Here is a 14,132-nt window from a genome sequence, read left to right on the forward strand (position 1 = left end):
TTCTTCTTTTTCCTTGCCCTGTTCTAAATTCCTGTAGGCCTACCAGATTGACAGTTCTAACTACCATCCAATCCCCTCGACTCCAACTCACATTGGCACCTTTTGTGAGAAGGTATGTGCATGAGATTTTCATCCTTACCTCTCACTTTGGTAATAGGCAGGTGCGGCGGTTGATCTCGTGCGCTATGGAATCGGCGCTTGCCACAGCAATGGAATCCCGTTCGATGCAAATGCAGCACCCGATGAGTTGGCCGAGCTTCTGTAAGCTTCTAATTGTTTATTTTTTCTTATTTAAAGCTTGTGTTCTTCACAGCTGGACGGCGAACTCCTGACGAAAGACTCGTAGTATCGAGAACAAAATCATGGACTTGTGCTACCGTTCCTGGTCCATAGCGTTGAGTTGTGTTGTGATCTGGCCCAGATGCTCCTAACTGGATTAAGACTGGTAAGAAGGTTTCCAATATAGTCAGACGAATTTTGAATTTTCTTTTTTTTTTTCCTCTCTCTTTTCCTTTAGATTTTCTTTTTGAGTGACGAGAGCAAACAGTCGCCTTATGGTCTTGGCGACCAGCGAGATTGTCGTAGGGTCGTTGTCCATGGCGATTCTTCCAAACAGAGAACTTCACGTAAGTTTCAATGTTGTTTTCTCATAGTTCTCTCTTTTAAGTTTTACTTTGTCTCACTCGTTTCGGGGAGGATTGCTGTTCTACCCGATCGGATGCTGGATCGTTGAAGCTCCAAAGCTGTAGACCAAGAGCATATGCGCCAAATACCAAGAGTCATGCCTGGCTCACAGGTTCGTCTTTGAGACTTTCACTTGCTAGAATTTCTAGGTGCTGGCAGGACGATCTTTTCAGAACAGTTACGTTGGACGCACAAGTCATCGCCCTCGGAAGTTAGGTCTCGAGAGTTGGAGGGGTTTTGGGAGAGGAAGATCCTTTCGTCGGACTCGAAGCTTTCAGTGTCTTCTCTTCCGGCAAGTTTCTCGGCTGACGCCACGACCAAGTGGCCCGATTTTAGATTCTTTCCAAAGCGGAAGGTGTTTGCGAGAGCATTTTCCGCCGAGGCTCGCGACGTAGCAGTGGAGATGCGAGCGCTCTTGCCGGGAGGCCCAAGCAACTACGATGGTCGAGAGTTCGCCAAGGATATGCTCAAGGGTTTGACAGCGAGGCAATTCGCACAGCTTAGCAAAAGTTTGCGACGACGACGTCTACCACTTCCTCAGCTATGGCGAGCTGGAGGAAGGGCCGGTAAGTCTGGGCGAGCAGCCGCGAGCAGCGCTATCCCAGCACAGCATGGAGTCCCGTGATCAAGAACAGGAGGGATCTCTACTGGCGGAGCTAGACCGAGCATGGCAAGAAGAAAATTTAAGAAGTGGAAGACTGAAAACTTCGCATTCTTCGTCGAGATCCTGGAGAGAACGAGAAAGGACTAAATACTGCTGTGGAACATTCATAAAAGCTTTTGTTCAAGTGTATTGCTCATGCTAGGTGGACTGTCTCAATTAGGGTGTCCCTGCATTCCTCCATGGCTTGAAGGTACTTTGCAACATCTGCAGATGTTGTAAGATCTCCCAGGAAGGTGGGTAAGTAGTGTGTGTGAAAGCTGAGTATTGGGACGTAGACGTGCGATCTTAGACGCTGGTAGACCACGTTGGAGATCTTTGACTTCAAGCCAGCAAAGCTGGTAGAGTTGCTACTCTTGTGGAGTAGACGGTGACTTGACAACATGGAAATGGTGTGCACCAGTTATAGCATAGTGGCACTGTGCGTTTGCATCACTATCCTGTGCTCTGCCTTTGGACCCGTCTATGCATACATGGAAATGCTGAGGGAGAATTGGACATGTGCTGGGACTGATGGCATGGTACAACAGAAGTCCAATTTGTCACTGTAGGTTGATGTGTAGCAAGTATTCTTTAAAACGTGGTTTTACATTGGTCCTCGCAAGCCATCCTTTCAAAGCAAGCTCAAGAGATTGTCATGGCTGGTTGGGCAAGGAGCGCTTCCAAGTGAATTCCCAATCGTGCTGTCTAGGTAATACGGTCGTTCCACCATCTGGTTTAGAGTTCCTTGTGAAGACCAATGGAGTTAGTGATTGCAGTGACCACACATCAGTCCATAGTCTTATGTTTGGTTGTGACTGAATACCTAGTCCCCATGCGTCAAGAGAAGAGTGGTTGTGATCCACATGTTGAAGTGTTGTTTCCTCGCATCCCAACGATAGATGGAGGCATTGTGTGTGCTAGGCAATTGCTTCTCAATGGGTCACATAAGTGGTCCACGTGCACTGGCGGTGGATTTACAGACTCAAATATTTATAGCCCTCAACTTTCTCTCCTCAGTAAAGTTGTGGTGAGAGACCCTTCTTCAAGCCAAAGACAACTATTTGTGTCTTTGCAGTGTTAACAACTAGAAACGTTTATTGACTAACAAGAGCATGCATGGCTTACTCAAATGGAGGCAAAGAGGAGTGGGTCATCCGCATAGAGCAACAGGTGAAGATAAAGGCTAGCCATTTGGATCAAGGAGAGTGATTTGTGTGTAAACAATGTCCTGAGAGTGTTAATGTTAATGCTGACGACACTGGGGGAGAGTGGGCATCCCTGTTTAACTCTTGCATCACTTATGATGGAGACATCTTTGTTAAGCTCTGCTTGGATGTGAGAGTAAAGGTGACAAATGTGAAGCGGTGCTCCAGGGTGTTCAAGGTGTTGGTTAAGCAAATGTCACAACACATTATTGAAAACCTTTTGAAAGTCCACAAAACACGTCGTTTTTTTAGCTCTAGTTTTGTTTAGCAGTGTTCACAAAGTAATCAAGTGATCAATGCAGCTGCATTTGGGCCGAAATCCAGCCTTTCCCCACACTTCTATCCTCATGTCCTCTACCCAAAGTGTAAGGTGGTGCTCGAGAAGCTAAGTGTAGAGTTTTAAAAACACACTACTAACCATGGTACAACATTAGTTGGTAGGTTGAGTTGGATTGCAATACTCCTGTTGATTTTTCTAGTGAGTGATCTTTATTGCAAGATTAGAGTATGACAAGTCTACTTATATCATGAGAGAAAATAACAGTAATAGACGTAAATTGGATCAGTTTCTAGCAATCTTAAGGGCTGTGTAGTATTTAGTTGTACATTGACAAACCATTAACACCTCAAGAAGTAAGCCTTGATGTTAGAGATAGGTTGAGTTGAAATAGTGTTGTCTAAGAAGGCTAGGTAGAGTCGGATCCTTGGCTTGTCATCAGGATGGAGATAGGATGATGGTTCCATGTGTCCCCTTTGGAACAGTTTTTGAAGGGGGAAACTTTTAACCTTTTGTTCTGTTCATCCCTTAAGTGACAGCACTGAAAAATGCTTGAAACCTGTAGAACAAACTAATAAAATAATGCCATGTATAAAAATGGCAATCATCACTACAATTTTATATTAATGACAGCATTTTTCTTAAAATTTTATTAGGGGAGTTTTTTCTTTTAGGGGGAAAAAAGGGGGACACATGGACCCAGATTGAAATTTCATTCTTTTTGATGGTGGTGGGGGTGTTGTAAGCAGGTGGGAGTGGCCTAGGACAGCTTGTGGCAACAACTTGGTGTAGATAAAATGACTAGTCATGAGCCATGGTTGGTGTGATATTGAGTCTAATACGGAAGAGATCATGGTATGGTATGGATCACAGATGGTGATCTCTATAGGAATTGGGATATGAGCAAGGACTTCATATGTAATGTGATAGATAAGCAGGTCTGTTGTGACATAGTGTCTGGCTGGAAGAGATTGTAGAGTGCATCAATGGTCTAACACGATGCATCAACATTTGAGATGCAGCAATGGAGTGAGAAGCATTTTGGCTGTGGTGGCCCTTATTGAGATGGACACTTTGTGGATATGCAAGACATCAACAGCATCATGTGGTCCTGGAGAAAGGCAGAAGTTAGTGTATCCGTATATGGTGTGGAGCATACTTCCAAACCAGGGTAGGGCATGCCTGTAGTAATACAGCCAATGGTGATGAACTGCTATTGGACCGCTCGAATTTCGAATAGATAAGGTGGCGTATCTCCTAATTTAAATGACAGTTGTTGTGTTGTTAACAGTCTTTGTATGTTTGTCCAGAGAGCTCTTGTGGTTGACATTTATCTCTCCCATTGGAAAATATTTATATAAGTTTAAAAAATTATAATCTAAAAGTTATATCAACCGTTTTAGAAAACTAAAACTCCAGTGATCCTTTTCTTCCAAAAGTCTTCAGCCGTATCAGCTAGTAAATGCAGGTTTGTCAGAATATAAAAATACCGAGCATGCTTCTTAATTTTATATTTGTGGGTGGGGTGCCTCCGTGAGGAAGCGTTCCAAAAATTTGGATATGCCGCTATTGTGTGGCCAGCACACGGTATTCTTTAGTAAAAGGCGAAAGAATAATTCGCTTTGCGCTGACCACACGGCCCGTGTATTCAAAAGTTGATCCTTAATCTCTTTATATACACATCCCCAGGCATGAAACCAAGCTCCGGCATGTGGGATATGTCCAAAAGCCCTAGGTCACCGTACACTTTCGTACTGCCCTTATTCTTAGAATTCAAAAGTTTATCAAGTTTGAAATTGCTAGGCCACACAGAACGCGTAGATCGAATCACCGGTCGTGGGAGGCATGTATCCAGATCCAACGAAAGCACACCCGTCGGCCACAGAGAATCCCCCGCCCTGTTTGGCATTTGTCATGCCCCTCCACACAATGCTCCCATTCCTGGCGTCCAGCGCGTAAATGTAACCCGCGTCCTCGAACGATCCAACAAACAACACATCGTTTGCAATGGCCACCGCTCCATAAGCTAGAGCGCCGGTGGGATTTGCCGTGGACCAGCGTATCACTCCAGTGTTGGCATCCATGGCTACCCAGCCGCCCCCCCGAGTGACATTGCTAGATGGGATGAGCGTGAAGTTCAGCCCATCTCTGTTGACGATGTTGGTGTAGATCCTCGTGTTATCAGCGGCAGCTCCCCAGATTGCTCCTCCACTCTTGCTACCAGGTCCAGCAAGCTATAGAACAATCATCGGATTAGTATCATCTCGTATACACTAAGTTTACTTACAGTTTCCCATACGAGTTCTCCAGTTGATCGGTCGTGAGCCCAGACAATGCCGCTCTTCTGGCCCGTGACAACCACATCTCTCCATCTGTTTCTGTGACGAATGGTGACGAGCATTGGAGATTCTCCAAAGTCGTAGTCCGGGCCCGGCTGTGAGGGGCAATTTGGTAGTGGATTTGCCCGGTCGCGGCAAATGAAGGAGAAGACATCGTCGCCACCGAGCCTGTTACACCACCTTATGGCTCCGGTCTCCGTGTCGAGTGCAACCACCGCATCGTCGCAGAGGGTTGCGTTTGATGGAAAGCAACCGGTTCGATTTGCATCGAGGCATGCCTGGACGGACGCTGGAACCGTGTAGAGGTTTCCAGTTGCGATGTAGACGAGGCCTCGCTCTTCGTCAATGGAAGGGCTGCTTCCCCAGATTGCGGCTCCAGAGTAAAGTCCATTTTGCCCGTGGTTGTCCGGAAGCATGCCCGTTTTCCAGATTCGTGCCCCTGTCTTCAGACTGAGCTTTTGAAAGCTCCCTTGGAAGGTGCAGCAAATGGTGTCGTTCACCTCTTGGTCTGACGAGATTCCAACGTAGAAAGCACTGAAAACATATAAACATCAATAGTAATAAGTAATATAAATAGGAAAAATATTTACTCTTTGTTAGCTGTTCCAGACATGGTAATTTTCGCAAGGGGCGTTTCCTCAAGCTCCTGGGAGATCCATACTAGCTTTCCAGTCTCTCTTTCCAACGCGACAACCTTGGCAGGGCCGAGCAATCCAAGGATTACCAGCTCTTTTGTCACTGCCGGAGAAGTTCTCGAGATCACCCCACTCAAGCCTGTGATCTGTGTCAAATTCACCCTCCAGACCAAAGATCCTTGCATAGACACTGCAAAGACAAGCCCACTCCAAGTTGGAACGTAGATCACACCCTTGTAGATGGCTGGAGTCGCCGAGACGAATGGTCCGGTGACAAATCTCCACTTTTGAGCGAGGGTGTGAGCGTTTTGGGGGCTAATCTTGTGCTCCTTCTCCTGGAAGCGCCTGTTGGTGATATCTCCTCCATGGTTTGTCCAATCTCCTTGATCACATTCACATATAGTCTTGAAGAAACACAGTAAGAAATCTAGAAAATCGCTGTGCTACTTACCAGCAGGAAGAAGCAAATCACAAGTGTTATACTAGAACACGCCATTGAACTGATCCATCAAGGAATGGACTTTTATAAAGGAAAATCCAAGTTTGCTACAACCGTCATTGACATTAAAGACGAATAAGATAGAATATAAGTTGACGTTAAAGTCTCATAAACCCTAAATGCATATGCCCTAAAACCCTAAATGCCACTGGATTAGGGTTCTTGGACTATGGCCGCGAAATGGAAGGCGCAGCAGCGGAAGCAGCGATGGCAGCACAGCGCGGTGCTGCTCCCCTCCTCTCTAATCTCTCGCGCCGGCGCGGACGCGAGGATCTCTTCTTTCTGCACGGCTCTGCGCGAGTGGAGCTCGCTGGGAAACACGTTTGATCAGGTATCCGGCGCCAAGCGCCTCGTAGCAGCGCTAGAGGCGGTCGCAGGGGTAGAATCCGAGGCGCTGGCCGTGGCATTGTCGGTGTTCGTGGAGATTTTGTTCCAGGAGGGATCCAGGCCCGTCCACCGCACGATGCTCTCGGCTCTCACGCAATTCCAGCAGTGTCGCGAGGTTCTAGAAGGGATATTCCAGCGGTGTTGTGCGGATTATGGACTGGGGGGCTCGAATGAGAGAAGATTTGCGCTGGTGGCGGTGGGGCTCTCTCTCGCGAGCTTGCCAAAGCCGGGGCTACTCAAGGACGTGGTTCGCAAGTGCTCTACGCTGATAGCTTCCAGCGCAAGCTTCGACGTCCGGGACGTGTTGACGCGGTCGGAGAGTGGTGAGAATGCCACTCCATCGCTCATGGAGGATTGCCAGGACGCCATGTCCACGGTCTACTACATGCTCCAGAACTCGTCCCAGGACTTTGGAAGCCAGGCTTTTGGGGACGTGGTGGTGACTTCGCTGGATGTTTTGCAAAGCTCGCTCATGTCCCGGGACTGCGTGGTAGCAGCGGGGGTTTGCTTGTGTGCTACCGCCCAGATGTCGAGCTCGCGGTCGAGACTGGCGTTGATGCTCGCCGAGGCTCTCTTCCCAGAGGTGAATTCACAGTGTTGTGCCGTGGAAGAGGAGTTTAGCAGGGATAATAGCGAACAAGGCAAGCTAGAGAGCGTGATTCACAGATTACGTCGCTCGACTATGGCCGAGGAGGCCGAGAAGTTCACGGATTTTGGTCGGCTGTGCGTACTTCGAGGACTTCTCACGGCTGCTCCTCGAGAGGTTTTGAATTACTGCCTGCTCAAAAAGGTGACGGTAGAAGAAGATGGTCGAAGAACCTCCAACTTGGTCGTGTGGACGCTTCTATACGATGGGATCTTGCCGGCTCTCTGTGCCGCAACGGAGAGCTCCTTCGACAGCCACTTCAAGTTCCATGTTATGACTGCGCTCCAGATATGTCTACAACAGATCAAGGCGTCGATCTTGGGCAACGTTACAGCAGCCGCGATTGACGAGCTCCGGAGCGTCAAAGGAGCAGCTTTTACTGCTCCAGCGACGCCATTTTCTCCGACGATGACGAGCAGAGTTATGCAGATCATTTGGAACAACTGGGAAGACCCTCTCAATCAGACCGTCCGGCAGGTCCAGATGGTTTTCGACTTACTTGCGGACTTGCAATCTTCGTCAACAAGTGAAGGCGGTGAAACGGCACAGGCACAAAATGGCACGCAGTCTTTTTTGCATCAGATTGCGAACGATCTCCTCACAGTTGGTGGACACCGGAAAGGAAGATATGTTCCTCTGGCTACGTTGGCGTTGCGACTTGGAGCTCAGACGCTGTTGGAGATGTGCCCGGGCCTTCTTTTCCAGACCATTCACGCCATGTCCGATGATGGAGTTTGCTGCGCAGCAAGCTCGTTTTTAAAGTTGTTCCTGGAGCGGCTTCGCGACGAGTGCTGGAACAACGAAGGCGTTACGCAGGGAAGCATACGATTTCGGCAACTTTGGGTTCCTCCGATGGTGGCTGGCGTCGTTGCTGGAAACCCAAGACTTCGGATCAACTTACACACGTACGCACTTTCGGTGGGACTGGAGATTGACAGCGATAGCCTTTTACAGATGCTGGGGTTCGTTTTAGATGGCTTGGCTGTTCGTGAGGTGCCATCATGGGAGGACTTGCGGGGTGCTGCTGGAATGCCAGATTTTTTGACGCAGAACCAACGGGTGGCCTTGTTTGTGTCTCTTATCAAGGTCGCTCGGGGATTAGCTCTGATGGAAAACGAAATCAGGACGTCTGGAAGTGCGTCGGAGATGACGTTTCTGGTGAAAGGTGTGGCCGTTTACGCACCAATATCTCTTCTAGAGCTCGCGCTTACTCATCTCGAAGAAGGTTTACGGGTGGATTCTGCGGAGCTTATTTGCTTGAATCCCAAGACAGCGGTGATGCCTTCACCTTTCGAGCTGCATCTTTTGAGGGTGGCAATGCCTTTGAACATGAGGTGCTCTTCGACAGCTTTCCGGATGAAATGGACGAGTTTGCTCAAGAAGTTTTTCAGCAGAGTTCGGGTGGCGACTGACAGGCAGATGAAACTGGAATCATCAAAGGGTGGCTACAGAAATGGAGAACAGGCTTCTGGAGCTATTCAGAGGAAGCTCGACAGCTCAGTGGTGACGCTCGCAGAGATGCAGGCGTTCATGCAATGGTTGACGCGGCTGCTGGTTTCATCCTTATACCCGTCAGCTCCTTACGAGCGGAAGTACATGGCGATGGAAATACTCAACGTACTACTCGACGTTTGGCCCACGACGGATCAGCTGCAGTCCAAGAAAAACTTCTCGCCGTATGGAAAGGAGCTCTTCTCGGCAGACTACACGATGGTTCTTCTCGGTGCTGTCGTGGATAGCTGGGACCGTCTCAGAGAGAGCGCCTACAAGATACTTTTACGCTATCCGACTCCATTACCGGGCTTAGAAGCACAAGAGAAGGTGGCGGAGGTGTTACAATGGGGAAAAGTTCTTGCGAATAGTCCTCGTGTCAGAGAAAGCGATGCAGGAGCGCTTGTGTTGAGGCTCATATTTCGAAAGTACGTCTGCGAGCTCGGATGGAGAGTTTCACTACATCCAGAAGCTGAGGCTGTGCAGACGAAGCCTGTTTCTGGGGATCAGATTGTTCGCTACATCGAGTCACTCAACGATTGGCTCGAGGCTGGGGTTTTGGAAGGTGAAAGGAACCTCGTAACGGCTTGCAAGCACAGCTTTGTACACGGGGTTCTACTCACGCTCCGTTACACTTTCAGCGAGCTGGATTGGATTTCTGATGGAGTGAGGACCAATGTCGCCGGACTTCGCACGGCCTGTGAAAGGCTTTTTAAGCTCCTGTTGAAGGTTACGTCTCTAGCTCTCTGGGTTGTATCAGTTGATGCTCTCAACCTCAAGGAGAAAGAGTATGAAGGCTTGGACGAAGACGTTGAGGATCTACATGTGTCTGATTCTGATGATATTGAAGGTGATGATGATGGCATTGGTGGAGATGACGATGCTAGCCTTTTGGCTCCACTGGAACAGATGGTTATGGTAGGCTGCTGGCTATCCATGAAAGAGGTACGTGAAAGTTTTTTCTTTCTATTTTTCTTTGCTTAACGTTTTTCAGGTCAGCTTGCTCCTAGGGACTGTTGCACGAGGGGCACCACTACCCGGTTGTAGCTACAACGCTAGGACTGGAAATGGTGTTCTCCAGTCTTTAGAAGAATCGAAGTTTATTATGTTGGAGTCTGCACAGCTTGAAGAAATCGGTCAGCATTTTTTGCAAGTGCTTCTTGCTATGAAGCATAATGGCGCTATTGACAAAACTCGAGTTGGCTTTGTCGCTCTGTGCAATCGTTTACTGCTCTCAAGCGACACAAGGTTAGGTGGTTCGTTCTTCATCAAACTCGGACTAATCTGTGTTTTTACAGGTTAAGCAAGATGCCTGAGATTTGGATGCAGCAACTTATGAAACGGACTGTTCTTAAGGACCAATCGCTCGATGATCTGCTGAGAAGGAGCGCAGGAATTCCGGCGTCGTTTCTCGCGTTGTTTCTTTCGGAACACGACGGTGCGCCGAGAAAGCTTCTTCCCATGGGCTTAAGGTGGCTGATTGACAACATCAAACAATTTCTCAACTCCTCGACCAGTAAAGATGTGGTGCCTGTCGTGCACGCCTTCAACACTCTCAGAGTAACTTTCAACGACACGAACTTATCAACTGATACGTCTGGATTTTGCGCTGAAGCTTTGATAGTTGCCATTAAAGCATTTGCTTCTCCTTATTGGCAAGTCCGGAACAGTGCCACACTCGCTTTCACTGCGCTACTACATCGTATCGTTGGATTTCTAAACGTACACAAGCAGGCTACAGCACGTCGTGCTATTACTGGTTTTGAGTTCTTTAACAGGTATGGTTAGGCTCGTTTCTTGATCTATTACATGTTTCGATTTCAGGTATCCCGCTCTACATCCGTTCCTTCTGGAGGAACTAGAATGTGCTACCATGAACTTACAACAGGGGGTGACGCAAAGCCGGCTTCATCCGAGCCTTGCACCAATTCTGGTGATTCTTTCGCGTCTGAGGCCATCGATTGTCAACACAAGGACGGACGACTGGCTGAGCCCTTCAGCATTCATGCCGTCCGTCGTGCGGTGTGCAACTCAGTGCAATTTAAAGCTCCGAGTTCTCGCATCTCGTGCGTTAGCACCGCTTGTCACCGCGGAGAACCTTTTGAACGTTCTGCTGGAGCTCTGTAGCCAGTTATCGAAGAAGCCAGTGCGTTACAACACCATCCACGGCGTTTTACTGCAGCTATCATCGCTTCTTAAATCCAACTGTACGGAGGTATCCCAGCAGGAACAGCAGGGACAGATCGTGGTGCAGGTTTTCAACAGGATCAAAGAGTGCACACTACTTGGCACGATAAACCGGACATCTTGTTTTATAGTGGTTGCGGCATTTCTTGGAGTTTTACAAGATCTTCTGGAACTGGCTTATCAGTGCCAACAGGTGCCATCAGTGCGGGAAAGCATGCAACAACTCCAGCCGGTACTCTTGCACCTCAGCAGCGAAAGTGTCAGCCATAGCGACAGTTCCGCAAAGCCGTGGGACTCGACGCTTGTGGATTTGAAAGGACTAGCTGCGGATATCTACTTCAGCACAATTCTGCGAGGTTGGCAAACTTCCAACGCTGATATCGCTTCGGGTCAGACGACGGTCTCGAAAACTTTTTATACGACTTTACGAGAAGCGCTGGCTGACAAGATGTACGAGGTTAGACTGGCAACACTGAAGGCGCTAAAGTCATTCTCGACACAAGATTTCGCTGTTGCTTTCACGCAGTTGGACGCGAGAATACTGCATGGCCTGTTAACAGAGCGTTTATATACGGAGCTTCATCCCAGATGCGTGAAGCGCTTATTACAGGTTTTTCTGAGATGGAACCTTCTCGCAGTTGACAACGATCCTCAGCAGGACCCTTTCAAGATATGGAACACGTTACTCGGAATTTACAACACCTCCAAGGTCTCCAAGACAAGGGAATCTGCAGTACGTTGTCTCGGCAATTGCATGCAACACCTTCTCGTCTCAATGAAGGCCGACATGGTGGACAGGGACTTGGACGACTCCGACTGGGAAGTCTTTCGCGGGGTGCTCGAGACATGGAACGATCTGATACGACGCCACAGTGCGGCCAGCGAGCCTGTAAACTTGAGGAGAGCGATTTCTTCGGCAATAATCTCCTCGAGGTGCTTGGAGGAGTCTAAGTGGCTCAGGGAGAATACCAGGATGGTGGCAGTGTCTCCGAGGTTGAAGTGGTACAGGAAAATAGTTCTGAGCGTCTGGTCTGTAACCATCAACCTTTTGGAGGACGAAGACATTGTTCTACGCCAGCAGCTTGCGTTGGCCCTCCAGGACGTCATGGTACCCGTTTTCAAAGCTCCGCATGCTAGCGTTCCAGCTCAAGTGGAGAGGGTGCTGGAAACGAGCCTCGCATTCCTGAGGTTCCAGTTCCAGGAATGCGATTTCTTCTACGACTTTCTTGCTGGGTGGATACTGGGCGACAACAGCTCTCGTTTTGGAGGCCTCCAGAACACAGACCTGGTCCGTAAGCTGTTCGACAAAGAGCTCGATAACCACCACGAGGAGCAGCTACTGGTGGTCCAACTTTGCTGCTCGCACATCGAAAGCTTCCTCGACTCGCCGGAACACTCGACCGAGTTTGTCACAAAATGGCGAGGCAAATTCCTGGACCAGGCAGTGGCTTGTGCAAAGTGGTGTTTGGAGCTCCAGCGATCAACGCACTGGGTCGGAGGCATAACAAACCACCAGGACGTGTTCAAGCACCTATACAGGACCTTGCTCGGATTATTAGTGCTATCAACACCAAAAACCACAGGAAACTCGTCTTTAAGCTCCCTGCAAGCTCTAAAAGGGAGTCTTTTGGAGCTGACATCGCTAAGCGAGGTACCTCTAAGTCCCATGATTTCTAACTTGCTCTCCAGATTACTCCAAGCGGTCGAGCACAGCACCGGCATGAACTTGGTTGCCGATTCTTTCCGAGCTTCCATGCATGACAGCTACTGCCCGGACTTTGAGCCGTTTTTCTTGCTCAAATAGAAGTTTAAGCAACTGTCCAACTTTGTCATCGTGATCCATGTGGGACTGCCAAATTTTTTGACTACGATACAGCTGTGGCAATTTGCCGCTCGCCACGTTTTTGGGATATATCCACTCGTCGTGTCGGCATCATATTACTTCCGTCAAGTTTTATCACACTCGTCGAAAAGTGTGATAAACAGTCGCTTAAGAGCGTCTAAAGATACGCTTATCACGTTACAGTGACGCTATATCTATCTTTTCGTGTCACAGGAGGAGCGAGCGAGCTTGGGACACTACTCGCAGAGTAAGTCCTTCGGCTCTTAATGCGCTGATTGCCGAGTTTTTGTTCTTTTCCAGGTCGATTGATCGAAAAGCCACCATGGTCTATCACAGGAACTTGCTCCAAGTGCAGCCTTCGGAGGCTATATACCAAGATCTGAGGGCCATTGGCACCGCGTCCCGTGATATCGGGATCCAGCTCGCCGCTACCGTTTCTGCGGGGCATTTCGGATTCCTGAGATGGCTTGCAACCATAGCTGCCATGTAAGTCACAAAGGTGTTTTTTCCCTGAGTTCTCACTTGCTTGGATGATCTTGGCTTGCGCAGATTCCTCATTGTTGTGGATAGAACCCACTGGAAGACTGATCTCCTGACCGGGCTGCTGGTGCCTTACATCTGGCTCAACCTTCCTCCAATCCTCTTCGGCTTCTTCAGGTGCTAGTTTTCCAAGTTCTTCTACTTCGGTTCCACGATTTAGTGTGACAGGGGCGAGGTCGGCAAGTGGATTTCCCTCATCACTGTTATTGTCCGTCTCTTCATCCCCCGAAAGTTCCCAGGTACTTGAACCAGAAAAGCTTTCAAGTTTCTCGAGTTTAGAGGGGTTTTTTTTTTTTTTTCTTGTATCCTTCGCAGAGGAAGCGGAGCTGCCCGTGTCACTCATCCTCCTCATCGTCGTTGCTCCAAACCTCCTGGCCGACTCGGTGAGAAACAGCTTAGCTGGGATAATCGTGAGCTTGGCAATCGGCTGCTACCTCCTCGTCCAGCACATCAACAATGCCGGTGGCTTCCGCAAGGCGTTCGCCGCGCAAAACGGCATCCCAAACACCATTGGCATCCTCCTCCTCTTCGTCTCGCCGCTCTGGGAGATCTTCCACCACTACCTCTGAGCTTTGTGTATATAGCCCAGCAAGAGCTCCTCTTGGCTATGCAATAAGCTCTTTGGGTCGATCACTTGATCTCTTTTCTAGCCATCGTTGCTCGAGAGCTTTGATCTGGAAGTATTGCTCGAGACCGGCATGAGCTTCGTTCTCAAAAAAGTCAAACTTGCAAGTTCTTAGCCTCCCACGTTTTAAA

At 48.7% G+C, this 14,132-nt stretch overlaps 3 protein-coding genes and 1 non-coding gene across 4 annotated transcripts; 2 read left to right on the forward strand and 2 right to left on the reverse strand.

Moving 5' to 3' along the window:
- Window positions 1-4,308: 4,308 nt before the first annotated feature.
- Window positions 4,309-6,279, reverse strand: LOC9641465 (polyvinylalcohol dehydrogenase). The gene is made up of 4 exons (XM_002960929.2): window positions 6,235-6,279; window positions 5,739-6,187; window positions 5,097-5,682; window positions 4,309-5,043 (listed from the first exon to the last, which is right to left on the reverse strand). The coding sequence occupies exons 1-4, from the start codon at window positions 6,277-6,279 to the stop codon at window positions 4,609-4,611; spliced, it is 1,515 nt and encodes a 504-aa protein (XP_002960975.1). The 3' UTR covers window positions 4,309-4,608.
- On the reverse strand, window positions 4,335-4,451 carry LOC112347335. The gene has a single exon (XR_002992738.1). It is a non-coding gene; the product is annotated as a U5 spliceosomal RNA (small nuclear RNA).
- A 171-nt stretch (window positions 6,280-6,450) lies between the features above and the next one.
- On the forward strand, window positions 6,451-13,643 carry LOC9655827 (thyroid adenoma-associated protein homolog). The gene is made up of 7 exons (XM_024671382.1): window positions 6,451-9,751; window positions 9,801-10,054; window positions 10,105-10,584; window positions 10,631-13,083; window positions 13,137-13,322; window positions 13,386-13,493; window positions 13,545-13,643. The coding sequence occupies exons 1-4, from the start codon at window positions 6,452-6,454 to the stop codon at window positions 12,795-12,797; spliced, it is 6,201 nt and encodes a 2,066-aa protein (XP_024527150.1). The 5' UTR covers window position 6,451; the 3' UTR covers window positions 12,798-13,083; window positions 13,137-13,322; window positions 13,386-13,493; window positions 13,545-13,643.
- On the forward strand, window positions 12,973-14,118 carry LOC9641466 (cold-regulated 413 plasma membrane protein 1). Its single transcript, XM_002960279.2, has 5 exons — window positions 12,973-13,083; window positions 13,137-13,322; window positions 13,386-13,493; window positions 13,545-13,615; window positions 13,692-14,118. Exons 2-5 carry the CDS (start codon window positions 13,159-13,161, stop codon window positions 13,943-13,945), a joined length of 597 nt encoding a protein of 198 aa, XP_002960325.2. The 5' UTR covers window positions 12,973-13,083; window positions 13,137-13,158; the 3' UTR covers window positions 13,946-14,118.
- Window positions 14,119-14,132: the final 14 nt, after the last annotated feature.

The sequence above is a fragment of the Selaginella moellendorffii genome, unplaced genomic scaffold, assembly GCF_000143415.4.
Source record: "Selaginella moellendorffii unplaced genomic scaffold, v1.0 SELMOscaffold_0, whole genome shotgun sequence".
NCBI lineage: Eukaryota > Viridiplantae > Streptophyta > Lycopodiopsida > Selaginellales > Selaginellaceae > Selaginella > Selaginella moellendorffii.